Source organism: Aulonocara sp. 'chitande type north' Nkhata Bay, linkage group LG14 (assembly GCF_057382095.1).
Source record: "Aulonocara sp. 'chitande type north' Nkhata Bay isolate Kocher_YH1m ecotype deep benthic linkage group LG14, A_spYH_male_GT1.1, whole genome shotgun sequence".
In the NCBI taxonomy this organism is placed as follows: Eukaryota; Metazoa; Chordata; class Actinopteri; order Cichliformes; family Cichlidae; genus Aulonocara; species Aulonocara sp. 'chitande type north' Nkhata Bay.
The window spans coordinates 31134613-31153607 of NC_141357.1; the positions used below are offsets into that span (position 1 = coordinate 31134613).

Sequence of the window (18995 nt, forward strand, 5' to 3'; positions counted from 1 at the left end):
TGAGTTTGAGATCTGTGGACTCACTCACCTCTTTTAAAAAACAGCTAAAAACTCATCTTTTTAAACTTGCCTTTGGCTGATTTTTGTTTTTATGTTTTAGCTTTGGTGAAGCACTTTGTGATTTTATCTTGAAAGGTGCTATATAAATAAAATTTTACTGACTTACTTTACTTATGTACACTCTTGTTTAGTACTCGTTTCTCCAGACTTCAGTTATTGGCATGGAATTTTGCAGCCAATGCACTGCCAAATCTTCAGGGAACAGCACTTTTTGACCAAGAATAATTTATCACAAGCTAGCTTAGCAGGAAGAGAGAAGGGTGTGCTAAAGGGTGTCCATTGAGGATACAACAGGTCAGACCTCATAAAAGATGGATGCTGCCTACCACCCAGACACTCTTTTGAATATAGAGCTGCAATCAGAAGCAAAAGCCATACTCAAAGTATGTAACAGAGATCATCTAATTAATTGCTTTTTTCTAAGACCACCTTTTAAATAGCTTTTTTTAATGATTTCTGGAAAATGATTAATGTATAAATGTTATAGTGCATGTTAGTAGTATATTCTCATATCAATATTTCAAAGCTCTAATCAAATTTGTTACTGAAATTATGATCACCAATGTAACAAGGATGAAAAGCTTCTTCATCCTTGGATTTCCTGGACTTTCACCACAGTATTATGGACCCATATCAACTTTTCTTTTTTTTGTTTACCTAGCAATTGCATTGGGGAACATTTTCATTTTATCATTTGTTGCCTATGAAAAGTCCCTGCAAAAGCCAACATATCTGGTCTTTTGTCACCTGGCCCTGAATGACTTGACATTTGGCACTGTGACACTGCCAAAAATCATGTCAAAATATTGGTTTGACAATAGTGTTATTTCATTTTATGGCTGTTTTACGCAAATGTTCTTTGTTCATTATTTGGGATCAGTAACATCTTTCATCTTGCTGGTAATGGCTCTTGATCGATTTGTTGCAATATGTATTCCTCTTCGTTACCCTGTTCTAATTACAAACAGTGTCATATCTGTGTTGTGTGGGTTTGCTTGGTTCATACCTCTGCCTTTGATGATAGCTGTTGTACTCCGTGCCCTAACTTTACCTTTCTGCAAATCAAACATCATTGTTCAGTGCTACTGTGACAACATATCCATAATAAGCCAGGCTTGTGGAGACGATGTTAGAATTTTTGTAGTCACTTCACTCTGTTTAGCCATGTTTTGTCTTTTGCTTCCTCTTGCATTCATTTTGTTTTCCTACATTTCTATTATTGTGGTTATTATGAAAATGTCCAGTTCTGCAGGGTGCAAAAGAACCTTATCCACTTGTACTTCACAAATATTTATCACATGTCTTTTTTATCTACCCAGATGTTTTGTTTATGTGACTTATGCTGTTGGATTTTCTTTCAGTTTAGATGTCCGCATTGGGTTGATATTGCTGTACAGTCTTTTTCCTGCTGCTGTTAATCCAGTCATATACTGTTTCAAGACTCGCGACATTAAACACATGCTGATGAAGAGGCTGAAGAAAACTAAAATTGAATTAGAGATAAAGCTTTCACCTTAATATGTAACTCTGAAAAGTGAATCGATAAGTCAGAAGCAGGATATCTCTTTCTCAGACACTTATGAGAGTAAAGACGTGATGATTTTCACAATGTAGCCCCTTTTCAGTATTTTTCCTCCCAAACATGGATTCCACTCTTGTTTTTTTTTTAATTTATGTGTATATTTCATACATATTATGGCAAATTGTACTGAAAAATGTTACTTCTCTTGTAAGGTGTAATGCTCAAAATCTGTAAAAGTGTAAAAGTATGCTGTTTACCCACAATATTAAACATAGGTTGTATGAAATCAATCAAATTTTGCTATCATTGAAAATACATACATATTCCTACTTTAGTACATATTAGTAATTAGACATATCAGGATGGTTTTTGTTGAAGCTGTTGCCTTGAACCCGTAACCACAGTTACACATTTGCATGTAGGCAAGACACATTTTTTAACTTGTCTTTGTTTTGTTTTTCAAGTCAAGCCTTCATTAGTATCCTGTCATCTAATTTTTAAGATGTGCAAAATCTAATTAAATTTTTTCTTTCATTATAAAGATGTAATGATTATAAAATAGTATGTGATGTTACAGACATAGACTCAGCATATTGTTGAAACTGATCAAACTATTGGTGTATATGTTTATGATATGTCACTGTGTATTTAGGTAGGCATACAAAGAATTAAATACAGACATATGTGTACAGCGTCTCTGTTATGATTCCATATTCTTTAAGTAACATGCTGGACTGGACACTAAGAGCTCTAGGGCCATTTTGTTTCTATAAATAAAGAGACAGGTATAGGACCAGCATGCACTGGGGTGGGCCTATGTATTTTTTTTTTTACCAGAGCAGGAGAAGCAGCAGGAAGTAACAAAAATGGATCTTGTTATTGCTTGCCAAACTGGATAAAATAAATCATAAAAACGCAACTTTCAAGTTTGGACAGTGGACTTCTTTTGCCTGCGTACGAAATATTATCTCAGTGCAGCAGTGGCTTGTGGACTTTTAATTGTGGGATGTTTGGTCTGTCAAACAAAAGAAATCCTGGATCCTTGAAGTTCAGGTACATTCTGTACAGAAACCCTGGCAAAAAGACTGAATCTAAAAGGTAAAAAGACCAATATCCTTTTGAGAATAATGAGTCAAGATAGGATTGTTAGTGCACAAGTTCTGTCTGGTTTGGAAGCAAATGATTTCATGCCGCTGCCAGATGTTTTGACTCAAAAGACCATGCCAGTTTCTACAGTCAATATTCCCCAGCAAGGCAACATTGATCAGTGGCCTCATCTTAAACCTGTTAAACTTCACGACATTGATGCAGAGGTGGAGCTACTGATAGGCACTGATGCTTCCAATGTTTTAGAGCCATGGAAGGTGATTTTTTGATTTTCTGATGTTGTTAATTTATTTTTACATTCCTATAACAATGTTGATTTATTATAAAACCTTTTTAATAATCATCGTCTTTCTATCTTTAGGCTCTCTTGGTTTATTTGCAAAATCTTCTATTAGGAATCTTGGTGTTACTTTTGACCCAGCTCTGACATTGGACGCTCATGTTAAATCTCTGGTCCGCTCCTGTTTTTACCATTTAAGAAACATTGCGAAGCTGAGTCCTATTGTTTCATGCTTTGAACTGAAAATGATCATTCATGCATTTGTTTCCTCTCATTTGGACTCTTGTAATTCCTTGTTCACCTGTTTATGTAATACCTCCTTGGAACATCAGCAGGATGTTCAGAATGCTGCCGCAAGGCTTTGACCAAGTCTATCAAGTACTCCCATGCCACACCCCTGCTGATCCAGCTGCACTGGCTCCCCATAAAATTCAGAGTCCACTTTAAGATTATGATTTTGACATTCAGGACTCTGCATGGACAAGCACCAAAATACGTCAGTGATCTTTTACATCCTTACATCCCCAGCAGGCCCCTGAGGTCATGTGATGAGGGCTTGCTTGTTGTCCAGCACACGAGGCTGAAAACAAAAGGTGACAGAGCTTTTGTAACTATGGCCCCCAGACTTTGGAACTCTCTCCTATTGAGTTTGAGATCTGTGGACTCACTCACCTCTTTTAAAAAACAGCTAAAAACTCATCTTTTTAAACTTGCCTTTGGCTGATTTTTGTTTTTATGTTTTAGCTTTGGTGAAGCACTTTGTGATTTTATCTTGAAAGGTGCTATATAAATAAAATTTTACTGACTTACTTTACTTATGTACACTCTTGTTTAGTACTCGTTTCTCCAGACTTCAGTTATTGGCATGGAATTTTGCAGCCAATGCACTGCCAAATCTTCAGGGAACAGCACTTTTTGACCAAGAATAATTTATTACAAGCTAGCTTAGCAGGAAGAGAGAAGGATGTGCTGAAGGGTGTCCATTGAGGATACAACAGGTCAGACCTCATAAAAGATGGATGCTGCCTACCACCCCGACACTCTTTTGAATATAGAGCTGCAATCAGAAGCAAAAGCCATACTCAAAGTATGTAACAGAGATCATCTAATTAATTGCTTTTTTCTAAGACCACCTTTTAAATAGGTTTTTTTTAATGATTTCTGAAAAATGATTAATGTATAAATGTTATAGTGCATGTTAGTAGTATATTCTCATATCAATATTTCAAAGCTCTAATCAAATTTGTTACTGAAATTATGATCACCAATGTAACAAGGATGAAAAGCTTCTTCATCCTTGGATTTCCTGGACTTTCACCACAGTATTATGGACCCATATCAACTTTTCTTTTTTTTGTTTACCTAGCAATTGCATTGGGGAACATTTTCATTTTATCATTTGTTGCCTATGAAAAGTCCCTGCAAAAGCCAACATATCTGGTCTTTTGTCACCTGGCCCTGAATGACTTGACATTTGGCACTGTGACACTGCCAAAAATCATGTCAAAATATTGGTTTGACAATAGTGTTATTTCATTTTATGGCTGTTTTACGCAAATGTTCTTTGTTCATTATTTGGGATCAGTAACATCTTTCATCTTGCTGGTAATGGCTCTTGATCGATTTGTTGCAATATGTATTCCTCTTCGTTACCCTGTTCTAATTACAAACAGTGTCATATCTGTGTTGTGTGGGTTTGCTTGGTTCATACCTCTGCCTTTGATGATAGCTGTTGTACTCCATGCCCTAACTTTACCTTTCTGTAAATCAAACATCATTGTTCAGTGCTACTGTGACCACATATCCATAGTAAGCCAGGCTTGTGGAGACGATGTTAGAATTGTTGTAGTCACTTCACTCTGTTTAGCCATGTTTTGTCTTTTGCTTCCTCTTGCATTCATTTTGTTTTCCTACATTTCTATTATTGTGGTTATTATGAAAATGTCCAGTTCTGCAGGGCGCAAAAGAACCTTATCCACTTGTACTTCACAAATATTTATCGCATGTCTTTTTTATCTACCCAGATGTTTTGTTTATGTGGCTAATGCTTTTGGATTTTCTTTCAGTTTAGATGTCCGCATTGGGTTGATATTGCTGTACAGTCTTTTTCCTGCTGCTGTTAATCCAGTCATATACTGTTTCAAGACTCGCGACATTAAACACATGCTGATGAAGAGGCTGAAGAAAACTAAAATCGGATTAGAGATAAAGCTTGCCCTTTAATATGTAACTCTGAGAAATAAGTCGATAAGCCAAAATCAGGATATCTCTTTCTCATACACTTTTATGAAAGTAGACTACTCGCTTTTCACAATGTTATTTTATGTACATATATTTTGTACATAATTATGGCGAATTGTACTGAAAAATGTTACTTCTCTTTTAAGGTGTAATGCTCAAAATCTGTAAAAGTGTAAAAGTATGCTGTTTACCCACAATATTAAACATAGGTTGTATGAAATCAATCAAATTTTGCTATCATTGAAAATACATACATATTCCTACTTTAGTACATATTAGTAATTAGACATATCAGGATGGTTTTTGTTGAAGCTGTTGCCTTGAACCCGTAACCACAGTTACACATTTGCATGTAGGCAAGACACATTTTTTAACTTGTCTTTGTTTTGTTTTTCAAGTCAAGCCTTCATTAGTATCCTGTCATCTAATTTTTAAGATGTGCAAAATCTAATTAAATTTTTTCTTTCATTATAAAGATGTAATGATTATAAAATAGTATGTGATGTTATAGACATAGACTCAGTATATTGTTGAAACTTATTAAACTATTGCTGTATATGTTTATGATGTGTCACTGTGTATTTAGGTAGACATACAAAGAATTAAATACAGACATATGTGTACAGCGTCTCTGTTATGATTCCATATTCTTTAAGTAACATGCTGGACAGGGTTTATCATTTTTAACCCTAGAACACTATCGCCGGGTGATTTTCACCCGAGCAAATGTATTTACATAATTTTCAATATGTTGCGTTTGTCTGAGTGTGGTGGGTCTCTGGGTAGTTTCAGCATTGTCTTTGAAGGCGTGGGTGTTTCCCTACCCCAAATCCCGCTTTTTCCTACAGGCATGTGTTTGGGTGAATTTCACCCGGCAATAGTGATAGAGGATAAAGTAGGTTTTGGGTGGATTTCACCCGGTGATAGTGTTAGTGTATAAAATCAGGCGAGCTTGCCGCATTTCAAGGGTGACAACATTCAGGCTCACCATATTTACTGTCCCTCTTCAACTACAGCTGTCACCCTGTTGCAGGTTTAGTGTTTCTGGCATCCCAGCTAGTGAGTAACACATAGGTAAGGTTTGTTTAACTTGGCAATTGTTAGCTGATTAGATTTCCTTTTCTTTTCTTTTTTTTATCTAAAAGCTAGCTAGATAACTGTGCACATTATTTCTTTCAGCAAATACCTAGCAAGATAGCTAGCTGGTGAAGTTCTAGCAGTCCTCTAGGGAAAAAAATGCCAAAAAGGAAACCACTGAAGTACTTCACCCAAAAAGAAATAGAAGAGATTCTATTCAGGGAAAGCAGTGATGAAGATGTTGATCATGTGGAAGCAGAAGAGATGTATGACAGCGAAAGTGACGTGGACTACATTCCAAAACCGGGTGATGATGACAGTGATAGTGATGGCTTTGAGCCTAGCACTTCAAGTCATCGGAGAAAAAAAATGCGACATCGTGATTCAAGTAGACTGACCACCAGGCAAATTCCCACCTCAGGACCTTTTGCCTCTAGGGTTACTGCCCATCTTACTTCCCCTGCCACACCTGATGTGGTTCTTGCCACGCCTGATGCGGTCCCTGCCACGCCTGATGTGGGTCACAGGGGGAGAGGACACCGCCATGTGAATGATGACATGGCCTATATTGTGAGACTCCAAAACAAGTCTTACAGGAGTACTTCTGGTTTCCAGGGGAGTTCTCGGCCTCAGACATTGGCAGCTACCAGGACAGCTGCACGATGCCTGCTTTTACACCAGGACCAACACCAGAAGCATCAAATGCTGACACCCCTGAGAAGTGTTTCACATTATTTTTTGAGGAGCAAATCATCGACGAAATTGTGACATGGACGAACATCCGTATTGATGCTGAAGTTGTGAAGTATCGGAAGATAACAGGTACTTTCCAGAGAACAACCCCAGCAGAGGTGCGTGCAATGCTAGGGATTTGTATCTTTAGTGGTTGCCAGATGGACAACCATTTGTCTACTAAAGAAATGTGGAACCCTGCTACTGCTGCACCTGTGTACCGTGCTGCTATGTCTGAGGGCCGCTTTTCATTCCTCCTTAGCTGTCTCCGATTTGATGACCCTGACACACGGCAAGAAAGACAGGCCATGGATAAATTTGCTCCCATTAGAAATATATGGCAAATATTCATTGACAACTGTAAAAACTTATATGTGCCCAGTCAAAACATAACTGTAGATGAACAGTTGCTTGGATTTAGAGGGAGGTGTCCATTTAGAATGTGCATCCCCAACAAACCTGCCAAATATGGTATCAAGCTTGTCCTTGCCAATGATTCCCAAAGCAAGTACCTGCTGACAGGAATACCATACCTGGGGAAACTTGTAACACAACGACAGGATGGACAAAGTCTTGGCCAGCATTTCACCAAGGAGCTGACCAAACAATATCACCATACAAACAGGAATGTGACCACTGATAATTGGTTCACTTCTGTGCCACTGGCGATTGATCTGCTGCAGAACTGTGGCATGACCTTAGTGGGAACAATAAAAGCAAACAAAAGGGAGATCCCACAAGTGATGAAAGTTAAAGAAAATCACGTGCCAGGCTCCAGTGCATTTCTTTTTACCAAAGAACTAACCTTGGTGTCCTTCCTCCCTGACAAAGCTTCAAAAAAGAAGGTTGTACTGCTCCTGTCATCCATGCATACACAACCAAGCATAAGACCCACTCGTAAGCCCGAAGTGATTGAATTTTACAACAAAACAAAGGGAGGTGTCGATACTTTTGACCAGATGTGCGCTCACTATGGTTATGGAAGAAAAACCAAGAGATGGCCCCTTTGCGTGTTCTATGGCATGATCAATGCTGGTGTGATAAACTCATGGATCATTCACAATGAGAATGCAATGAAGACAGGTGAAAACCAAATGCAGAGGAGGCTTTGGCATTGGCACTCATCAAACCATGGGCAGAGCAGAGGTTCCCCTCTTCAAATCTGTCACGTCAACTCAGAGTCCTGATCTGTAGCGTGCTCGACATCCCTACCCCTGGCACTCTTGAAGGTGAGGCAGGACCAGTGGCAGCAGAAAGCAGTGGTCCCTTAGTGAGGTGTGCTGACTGCTGTTAGATTATAATATTATTTTATGCCATGTTATACCCCTAATTAAAGATTGTGAATTATTATGTAGTTTTAGTTTGCATTATTCTCCTGAATTAGAAGAAGCTGACAACTATTGCATTAGTTAAACTGATTTGCATTAAAGTAGACTGCTGATTTATTGTGAATGAATGATATTGTTTTATGATGCATTATACTGCTGAGTTATAAGAAATACTGTTCGCAGAAAGTCATCGCCTTGTTTGTCTGATTAGAAGAGAGAGTATACTGGAGTTTTCTGCCCCATCTCAGCAGGAGCAGATAAACAGGGAGCCAAGGTTGTAGCTTAGGCGTCGTGTGAGAGAAAAGCATGTGAGTGTTTAGGCTTTTGAGTGTGAATGTTTAGGCTTTTTATGATAAGGTGGAGGCACCAGAGGCTATAAGAGTTTGAGTAATGCTCCACCATTTTGAGATCTGAGGCTGTCTGCATACAGTGTCCATCTCCCACGCGTGTGTGCATTAAAATCATCGTTTGACTCAACCCGGCCGGACCAGTGTTGTTATTGTGGTTTTTCTCTTGTGTCCATCCCCAATTTGAACTCGTAACAGCTTGGGGGCTCGTCCTGTGGTATTGGGGTGGAATTTAAAGGTTTGGATGGTCCGAGGTTGTCGAACGGACAGGCACAAGCCAGTGGTCTGACGTGAGTGGGCATAAGCCGGCTTATCTAAAGGTAAGGCACTACCTGTTGAATTATTTCCAAAGTGTGCCAAATTGGATATGACTAAATTAAAGTCTACTCACTGAAATCACTGGTAGAGGGTCTGTTTTGATTTTGATGAGGATCCGTGTGTGTTATGCAGTTAAAGTCAGTTAAGAGTATTTAATGAAGTTGAAAAAATATGAACGTAATAATGTTGGGTTTGAGTCCCTGGATATTGAGTTAAAGGCTCAGGTAGTTTGGTAGGGAATTGGTCATGTTGTTGGTTAAAGTCCAAATTGGCTATAAGTGTGGTCCTGTGTGATTATAAGTGAGGGTTGGCTCCATTGACCTCTAGGTGGCACTTGCCTTAGTCAGACTCTTGTTTTAGGGTGTTGACTGTTGTTTCAAATTGTTACAAATTATTATAGGACGGCACCAGAAGTTGCTAAGAAGCGCATAGCCCGGAGGTTACGCTCCCTCCTGGCCGTGGATGCGCGGTCTTGACCTGTCGGCGAACAGGGTTAGTTCAGTTTGGCTTCTCTGTGGGGTACAGGGCATCCTGAAATAAGCTAGGAGTTAGAGTCTCCTCACCGTTTGGAACGGTGTGATGTGCTTTTTTGGATACTGTTAAATTGAGTTAGGGATTTTAGAAATTAGGTCAGAAACTGTTCCAGAAGTAACAGATACTGTTTAATTGATTACAAAAAAGTTACCTTTCTTCGGTTGGACCCATTATGGTTAAATTTGTCGAAATTGTGTAGGTGCTCTTTAGAAATTAGGTCAGAAACTGTTCCAGAAGTAACAGATACTGTTTGATTGATTACAAAAAAGTGAGACTTTCTTCGGTGAGACCCGTTATATTAAATTTGTCGAAATTTGTTAGGTGCTGAATCTGTCAGGCCTGTCAGTGATTGTAAATATAAGACGTCTTTGTAATATAAAATAATAGAGTTTTGCCTGAGCTTTGTGTGAGACTCTGTGTGACGTGCAGCTGCAGCGCTGCGAGCTATTTTTAGACTGTGTGTTAACATGCAAATGAGCTGGGAGGAGTACAGAGGACTTTTGTTGCTGTTTAGCATGTTTTTTGAGTTTTATAATTATGAGTTGCAAACAATGATACATGCCTGTAATTAAAACGCTGATTTTGCTGATTATAATATTATAAATAAGGTTTTGAATGACTATGCTGAATGTTTGATGTTCGGCTGGGTTTTGATATAGAAGTGACAAATCGTATATGATTAAGACCGGCACTTTAGTCGGCAGAGTAAGATTGTGATGAAAATGATATTAAATAAATCTCTCAGTGTGTTGATACAGGCGGCTACAGGCCTGGACCAACTGCCCCCACAAGCACAGCGGCCGAAGCAAATTATAGTTATGGAAACCAAATTCAGCAAGAATCAGCAGCTGTGGAAAAGACAGCAGCTAGCAGAGAATTAAAGGAGGAATTAAGAGGAGTTTTTTAACATATAACATTGGGCCCAACAAACTTGTGGAGGTTGGGAAGGCGTCCGGAGCATCACAACAAAAGGTGAAACAAAAACACACACAAGCAGAGAAATGTGAGAGAAAGGCTCCTTTTAAGGTAACGCCTAGTTTGAGAAAAAGTTAAAATCAACCTGCTTTTATACAAATGCACACACATGCAATGAAGAAACAGCTTACACTCATGAACGTGTGAAGACTTTACAGCAAGTTTAAAGCAGTGAAACTTAATATACACCCGCCGTTAAATAATAAAGTTTATCCAGTACTAACAAATAAACTCTCTGGGTTGCAGGACAACAACTTAACTTTAAAAAAAATAAAAATAAAAAACTGGTCTGACCAACCAGTGACGATACAACAAATTTAGTGGCTAGAAAAGTCAAATTGTGACATGTTTTTTGCTGAAGGGTTAACATAAGTGATTATTGAGTGAAAGAAAGTTCCATTTTTGTGCTTTTAAACATGATCTTAAGAATTTTAACATGTACCTGTGTTGTCCTGTCAGCTTGGTGGGTTATGAGTTGATTATATGATATATTATATATATAAGAGAAAAAACAAAAAAAGGGGGAGAGAAGGTTGACACAGGGCTCGGTCCCGGTGTTTCTCCCCTCTCTGAGTGACGCAGCCAATAAAACATCATTCTGGTTCGTTCGATTTTGTTTTGTTTTGTTTTGTTTTGTTTTTTCTCTTTCCTTTTTCTCTTTATGCTTGATTACAGGCTGCTTTGTCGCCCAGAAAGCCGAGGCTGACCCTGGACTCCTGCTCTCCCTCCCTACCATCTTTGCTCTCTCCTCCACCATCTTTGATGTGACCCTGACCAAATGCTAAATATTGTGTGTGAAGTTTTGGTTGATTTTTGGGTTTTGTTTGACACAAGGTGTATTTGATCAGTGAGGTTTGGATTATTTTCTTTCTCCAAGAGAGGGGAAGATGGTTTATGTTTGGACATGTTTGCAATGGGCCCCAGTATTTGTTATTTTATGAGTACTTTATTGGTTATGGTTGTTTTTGCTTTTGTTACAGTGCACTGAGATAAGAACATCTGAGAGGTGTGATCCACCGGTGGCGATATTTTGGTATTTTGTGAGTTCCTGATTTAGCAAATCGGCTCCTTAATCCAGGCCTGAGAAATTGAACTTTAGAGCGCTATGAAATATTCTTACTGAAAACAGTCGTAAAGTAATTTTTCTCCATGATTATAATGGGCGGGGGAGAAATTCACTTATATGGGACACTGGTCGGATGAGAAGTCCTGAGCCTAAAAGGATTGCAGCGAGCCAATCCGGTCCAAAAAACAAGTAACTGTTTTCCTTTAAAATGATGACGTCATCTTGCTGGTGAGGGAGCTTCGAGTAGGTTGCGCGTGGAGCTCCATTATCAGCAATATCTGGTATGAATGTGTGTGGATGTATGCATGTGACTGGACTGTGATGGACTGATGACTAAAAGTTTTAATTGACTTGAAATTGAGACAAAAACGGTACTGACTTTAGGATTAGTAGATGCCCACAAACAGTTCACCCACTCTGTAAAAGAAGGGTGGATGTTTTGTCCTGCTTTGTTTTGTTTTGCGAGAACAGAAGGTTGACAGAGACTAAAGGGGGAGGCTGCAGCGTCACATGAGGGTAAACTGCAGACTTAACCCTTTGGTTGCTAATTTTGAGTTACTGATGTTTGCATTAAGAAAATTGTGTTATAGTAGCTGTATTTTGATTAATGTATCATTATAAAATGGTTGGGAATGCTAAATGTTAAAGTGAAGAAAAGGTTCGTTTTCACTCATGACTGAACATGTTATTGTTAACCATGGCAGGCCACTGTAAAAGTCAATTAATGGTTATAAAATTAAAAATAAAAAATCCTGCACTGAGGTTTATGAATAATAGGGAAATGATAAACTTGCCAAACTCAAAAGAGAGATATGTAATGATAAACACTGGTCCCCGCCTTTTGGGTGCCTTTTGAAATAGTCAGCAATTTAAAACTAAGAGAGAACCGATAGGGGTGGTGCTGCACAAGAACAAGAGTAAAATAAAGTAAAATATTGTGTTTAGCTTTGAGCAGTTTAAATTAAAATGTAACATTACACTCAGAGGATCAATATGAAGGTCAATATATCTTAATTTTGTATGAAGTACATGACTGGTGACTGTTCTGTCCTGTTCTGTCCTGAGCTTTTGTTTTTTCAGCACCCACTTGGCCACGCCAACAGTTTCTCGCCACCGAAAAAGGGGTACTTGCAAAGAATAGAGAGGAATATCATCAAAACTGGGAAAGGTAAGCCCAAAAGGGGGTGATAACGCCATAACTTTCACTTATGGTCAAATTCTCAAAATTTGACCCTGAACTTGAAAAAATTCTTTAAACATTTAGAGACAAAGTGGAGGTTTAGATAAATATAATGTCGTAAACCACATAAGGATGGAGTATTTGACTCAATAAGATAGTGAAATAACATGCAGTAAAATGTTGATCATGTTGATTATGTTTATTCCAGTGTGCGGAGCAGGGTTATTATTATTATTAAAGAAAATAAATGAAACAACGAAAATTAGAAGTGGAAAAACGTTTGCTTTAACGGAAATAACAAGAAAAAAGGAAAATTAACTAAAACTGTAATGAATGTTCACAAAATTAGCCAAAGTCAATTGGATTTATTGTCAAATGTGTTTAGTTTCATTGATGTGTGCGCGCCCTACAATAGCTAAGTTAGGCGCTACGGTAGTCGAGTCGTCTGTGCGGCTGCTCCGTCCACGCGCAGAAGCATGTCAGGAAAGTCGGGAGAAAGCGCCAGAGTCCAATTGAGGATCATTTTAATATGACTGTTTTTTAGACATAACAAGAGTCTTGTAGTCGAGAGGGACATAATGTCCTCCTGAGACCCAGAGAATAAGAAAAAAAACAGGGAGAAAATATTTTCGTTTTTTCTTTTTTCTTTTAAATAAATCAAGTGTTATTAAAATAACAATCTCATAAGATGAAGATCAGGGACCAACCCAGAAGTCACTGACACTTCACTAGCTGTAAACTATTGGTTCAGGAATAAGTGATGGCACTGAACTTTCTATTTCACAAAAGTCAATTTATTTAGGATATCTGAGGAAGTACAGATTTTTATTTGGAGACACAAAGGAACATTTGGCACTTCCCTCATCTCACATCTGTTTCATTGTTACACCCAACCACTACAAAATCTACCATTACTGTGCGCTGCATTTAAGTGACTACGATGAGCGAGACAGAGTCTGGCTGGCTCAGATGCTGGCAGTTCTCGCTGCAGTCTACCGGTAGCGTCTCCTTTCAGGCCAGGATAGACGAGTGTCACTGAGCAGTGACTAAGTTTGTGGTAAAAGGCTTGCACCCATTTGCCACAGCAGATGCCCCCGATTTTCGGTAAGTGAATGTGTTTAATTGTAGGCAGGGACATTACTGGATATTCTTGTGTAATTGCTACAGAATAATTTATGTTATACTTTGTTATTGCTACAGATGAATATTTATTTTTATTATTTTACATTTACAATTTTTTTCCCGGGGGCCCTGTGACCCATTGAAGAGCTGTAGGCTGGATCTCTTAAGATCTCACTGTTGGGTTTGTAAGGCCATGTTACTCCTAAATTTCTATCTTGTTCAAAGAAAAGATATACACAAAGTTCTAAGCTAATCGACCTTAGTGTTCTCCTTTTTTAAAAAGAATCGATAAGAGAATCGATAAAGAATTGAATCGTTTAACAGAATCGAAAATGGAATCGGAATCGTGAAAATCTTATCAATACCCATCCCTATTCATAGAGATATGAGGAGAACCGCTCTAAGGCAGACCCAGATACTCCAACCCAGTACTTTTGTCTTTCAAGCAAAATGTAATGGTCAACGGTGTCAAAGGCTGACGTGAGGTCCAACATTAGGAGTACAGAACATTTTCCTGCATCATTTTGCATCAGAATGTCACTGGAAACTCTAAGAAGGGATGTCTCAGTAGAATGAGCTCTATGAAAGCCAGACTGAAATTTGTCAAATATATTATGTTTGTCTAAAACTGCTGTAAGCTGCTTAGCCACAACCTTCTCTAATATCTTAGCAATTAACTGTATTTTTGAGATTGGTCTATAATTGCTAGTGAGAAATGGGTCCTGCGTGGGTTTTTTTTTAACAGGGGGTGTATAGCAGCAGTTTTAAAATAAGCAGGGACTTCACCAGACCCCAGTGAGATGATAACTATGGTGTGCACACAGGGACCAATAGAGTGGAAGACATTTTTGAATAACGTTACAGGTAAAATTTAGAGTGAACAGGAGGATGCTTTCGTTGCATTAACTATTTTTACCAGCTCTGATAGTGAGGGGGATAAAAAGCTTTCTAAAATGACAGGCCGAGCTGGCGTAGGAATTGACAATGCAGATGCTGATGGGGACATTTTTTTCCTTACATTACTAATTTTTTCTAGAAAGAAAGAAAGAAATGTTTCACAGTCTTCATTAGAAGTAATAATGGCAGCAGGTGGAACAGGAGTAATAATATCAGAAATAGTGTGAAATAACACCTTAGGATTACCTCTGCTCTTTGCGACAAGATGAGAAAAATAAGCAGCCCTCGCATCTCTAATTGCACTGTTAAAAGAGGCTAAAAGATCCTTTAAGTACAGGAGATGAACATTTAAATGAATTTTCTTCCACAAGCGCTCAGCTTTATGACAATCACGTTTTATGGAGCGGATATTGTGTCACAGTCTGGCGAGGGCAGACTGTATGAATTGAAAAAAGGACCCAAAATGCAGACTACAAGGAACAGGGAACAAAACTTGAATATTAACAAAAGGTGAGCCGTTTAATATGGCTGGTAGAAAAGGTACAAACAAAAGGGCAAGGCAAACTGAAGCAAAATTAACACAAACCTAAACTGGGGAATCTAAACAAACAATAAGAAAAACCTAGACAAGAAACTTGGAAGCATGGCATGGACAACAGACGACCTGACAATCACACACTGAAAACAGAGGACTTAAATACACAGGAGGTGATTAGGGGAAGTGGCAACACCTGGGGAAACAGCTGGCACACATGAACATAATGACGTCACAGTGGGAGAGTAAAACTGAACACGATGAACACAGAAATGCCAGACCTCTTCACAATAAAACAGGAAACAGAGTGAGATATAGACATGACAACCTGAACTTGACAACATAAGCCACAGACATGAAATACATGAAAAGCAGGGGAGACTTAACATGGTGGAAGCACGAGGGGGAAATAATAACTAGAAACACTTAAGCATGATAACAAATGAACTTAGGAACCTGAAGGGCTTACATAAACTAAAACATCAAAATGAACTAAAACTCAAAACACTGGGTCATAAGACCCAGGATCGTGACCGAGCCCCCCCTTCAAGGGCGGATTCCAGACGCCCAAAACCACGAACAAAGAAACAAACCAGTGATGATCAGAGATAAAAAATGTCCTCAGAACAAATAGAATCAATATTCAAACCCAAAGTAAAAACAAGGTCCAGTGTGTGTCCTTTGTTATGTGTGGGGCCTGACACATACTGGGTAAAATGAAAAGTATCCATAATGTTGATAAAACCTCTGGCAAAGAGGTCGGAGTCATCATCAACATGCATGCTAAAATCCCCAACTAAAAGCAGTCTGGACAACCTCATAGTAGAGGACAGGAAGTCGCTGACCTCTGATAAAAACAAGCTATTTGGGCCAGGTGGACGATACACCACAGCACAATAAAAAGGATCCTTACTTCCGAGTTTAATCAGCTGTAGTTCAAATGAAAGTAAGTGTCCAACTTTCACTGAGCGGCAGGAGAAATGGCCCATTAAATGCCACAGCAAGACCTCCTCCACGACCAGATCCCCGAGGCTGGTTAATGACGGAATAGCCGTTTGGGCACAGTTCAATGAGGGACGAATAGTCCAAGTCCCACTGCCAGGTCTCAGTCAGAAATAAGAAGTCCAGTTTTTTAGAAGATATAAACTCGTTAAGAACGAACAATTTATTAGTCAATGATCGGGCATTAAAAAGCGCCATGTTCAGCGGGGTGGAAGCATCATTTTTAGCAGAGGCTCAAGTTAAAGGACGCAAATACTCGGGGTTTGAACCTTCACGCTCGTAGATTCTACTCAATGAGGGGATGAAAAGCCAGTCAGCAGAAGAGTCTGGATGAATCCTCCTGAGGCAGCACGGTCTCGGAGAGCCAGGCTCTGCGTATCCAAGCAGGGACATGGAAAACAAATTCCCCTCCATGGAGCTATTCTGAGGATAGGTAATAAAGCATGCTCGACATTGCTTTCCAGTCAGACCCCGCCACCAGAAAAGCCTAAGCTTCACCTGGATACCTGCTCTTCTTCCTCTACTTCTCCGTGGTCTGCGGGGATCGCTGAGGACGCTGGCCGAGGATCCAGCCACTGGCGGAGGATGGAAAGTGCCAAAGGAGGAGGAGGATGAGACATCTTGAGCCATCATTGAAGATCGGATGGATAACAGCGTCAAACGATCATAAACCAAGACACCAGTACATCATTGACTCAAATAGAAAACAATGGCGCTATATAAATACAATTGAGTTGAATTGAATTGATCTCCATGCAACATTGTAGAGGCATGCCAACCACGACGGCCCTACAACATCCAGAGCCTCCAGGAACTACAGGAACAGGGAAAACCTCATCCACCCCAGGGGCCCTGCCACCAAAGAGTTGTTTAACTGCCTAAGTGACTTCACCCCCAAAGCTAGACAAGTCATCCCCCAGACTTTGCTTTCTCCACAAAAGGCTCGAAGTACTTCTACCACTGCCCCAAAATGTTTTCAGCTGAAGCCAGCATTACTCCATCCTTGCTATACACAGTGCAGATAGAGCACTGCTTTCCCCTCCTGAGTTGCCTGATGGTTTGCCAGAATCTCTTTGAGGCAGTCTAAAAGTCTTTTTCCATCGTCTCTCCAAACTCCTCCCACATCCGAGTTTTTGCTTCAGCAACTGCCCGGGCAGCTTTCCACTTGGCCTGTCGGTACCTACCGGCTGCCTCCAAAGTCCAACTGGCTAACCAAGCCCGATAGGACTCCGTCTTTAGCCTGATGGCTCCCTTCACCTCTGGTGTCCACCATTTGGTGGACCAAACCCCCAAGTGGTGATCAGTTGACAGCTCAGCCCCTCTCTTCACCCAAGTGTCCAGAACATATAGCCACAGATCTAATGATACGTTTCCAAAATTGAGTGTCTTCTGGAGTCCGTTCCCTTATGTAAACTCTTATGTTTGAACATGGTTCTCGTTATTGACAAACTGTGGTTTGCACAAAAGTCCAGTAACTGAACACCCTTCAGGTTCAGATCCAAGAAGGCTGGGTACTTTAACCGTCGTTTGGCACATAAGCGTAGACGGCAGTCAGAACCCATTCTCCGCAGGGAGAAAATGCTCTTGTCCACCAAAAAAACCCCATGTACAGACAGCAAGCCAAGGGCATGCTAAGAGATACACCCCAGCCCGTTGACATGCGTTGAGCTGAGCTCAGCTATATCTAGCTGGTACCTCTCAACCTCACGCACTAACTCAGGCTCCTTCCCCAACAGAAAAGTGACATTCAGTGTCCCAGTTACTTGTCTCGGTAGCTAGGGATCAGTCCACCAGGGCCTCCTGGTGGCCACTGCCTGACACACAATGCACCAGACTCCTACAGCGCCTCCTATGGGTGGTGGGCAGACAGGAGGGTGGGCCCATGTCCCTTTTTTGAATTGTGCCCGGCAGGCCCATGGCCTAAGGCCCAATTACCAGATGCTCCCTCTTGGGCACGTTATGCAGGCCTGGCTCCAGAGTGAGGCCCTGTTAACCCTATAACGGGCAGGGTGAGCTGGTCCCTCGCCCTTTTACTTATAGGGGTTTTCTGAATCGCTCTTTGTCTGGTCCCTCACCCAGGACTAATTTCCCATGGGAGATCCTACCAAGCAGCAAAAGCCCCCCCACAACACAGCCCCAGCAACCCCTGGGACACACAAACCCCTCAACCATGATAAGGTAGCATTTCAATAAGACTATTCTATTCTATATTGTACCTGGAGACAATGAAGTGCCTTCAATACAGGGGTAATTTGGTAAAAAATTTCCCCATACCTCGGAATGCTGAATTTTGAATAAGATGAAATAATCCTACTGATGATTTGGAGAGTCCTGCAATTAGAACAGGTGAATTTGCTATCTGCTTCTCTGTTGCATGAGTCATCCATCATTGCAGGCTCTGTGTGTTCAGATATCAGGGTCTATTGATGTAGGAGTTAAAAGTTAAAAGTTAGACTTTTTTGGGTCCAGTTTCCTCAAAGTTTTTAAGGACACACAACCAAATGTCCAGATATATGTATGTTTTGGCTAATAATTTTTAGATTCAGTTAAGTTAATGGGACCAAATTGCAGAGGTGGGACCAAGTCATTGTTTTGCAAGTCTCAAGTAAGTCTCAAGTCTTTATCCTCAAGTCTCAAGTCAAGTCTCAAGTAATGTCAGGCAAGTCAGAGTC

General features: G+C 40.0%; 2 protein-coding genes across 2 annotated transcripts; both read left to right on the plus strand.

The window, feature by feature from the left end:
* Positions 1 to 586: 586 nt before the first annotated feature.
* On the plus strand, positions 587 to 1578 carry LOC147314946 (olfactory receptor 52E8-like). The gene has a single exon (XM_086260309.1). It carries the CDS (start codon positions 613 to 615, stop codon positions 1576 to 1578), a length of 966 nt encoding a protein of 321 aa, XP_086116435.1. The 5' UTR covers positions 587 to 612.
* Positions 1579 to 4200: 2622 nt separating this feature from the next.
* Positions 4201 to 5192, plus strand: LOC147314947 (olfactory receptor 52E8-like). Its single transcript, XM_086260432.1, has one exon. The coding sequence runs from the start codon at positions 4227 to 4229 to the stop codon at positions 5190 to 5192; it is 966 nt and encodes a 321-aa protein (XP_086116558.1). The 5' UTR covers positions 4201 to 4226.
* The last annotated feature ends 13803 nt before the right edge of the window (positions 5193 to 18995 follow it).

Coding starts and splice junctions, on each gene's coding strand:
- LOC147314946 (XM_086260309.1), top strand. CDS start 613: ATGATCACCAATGTAACAAGGATGAAAAGCTTCTTCATCCTTGGATTT.
- LOC147314947 (XM_086260432.1), top strand. CDS start 4,227: ATGATCACCAATGTAACAAGGATGAAAAGCTTCTTCATCCTTGGATTT.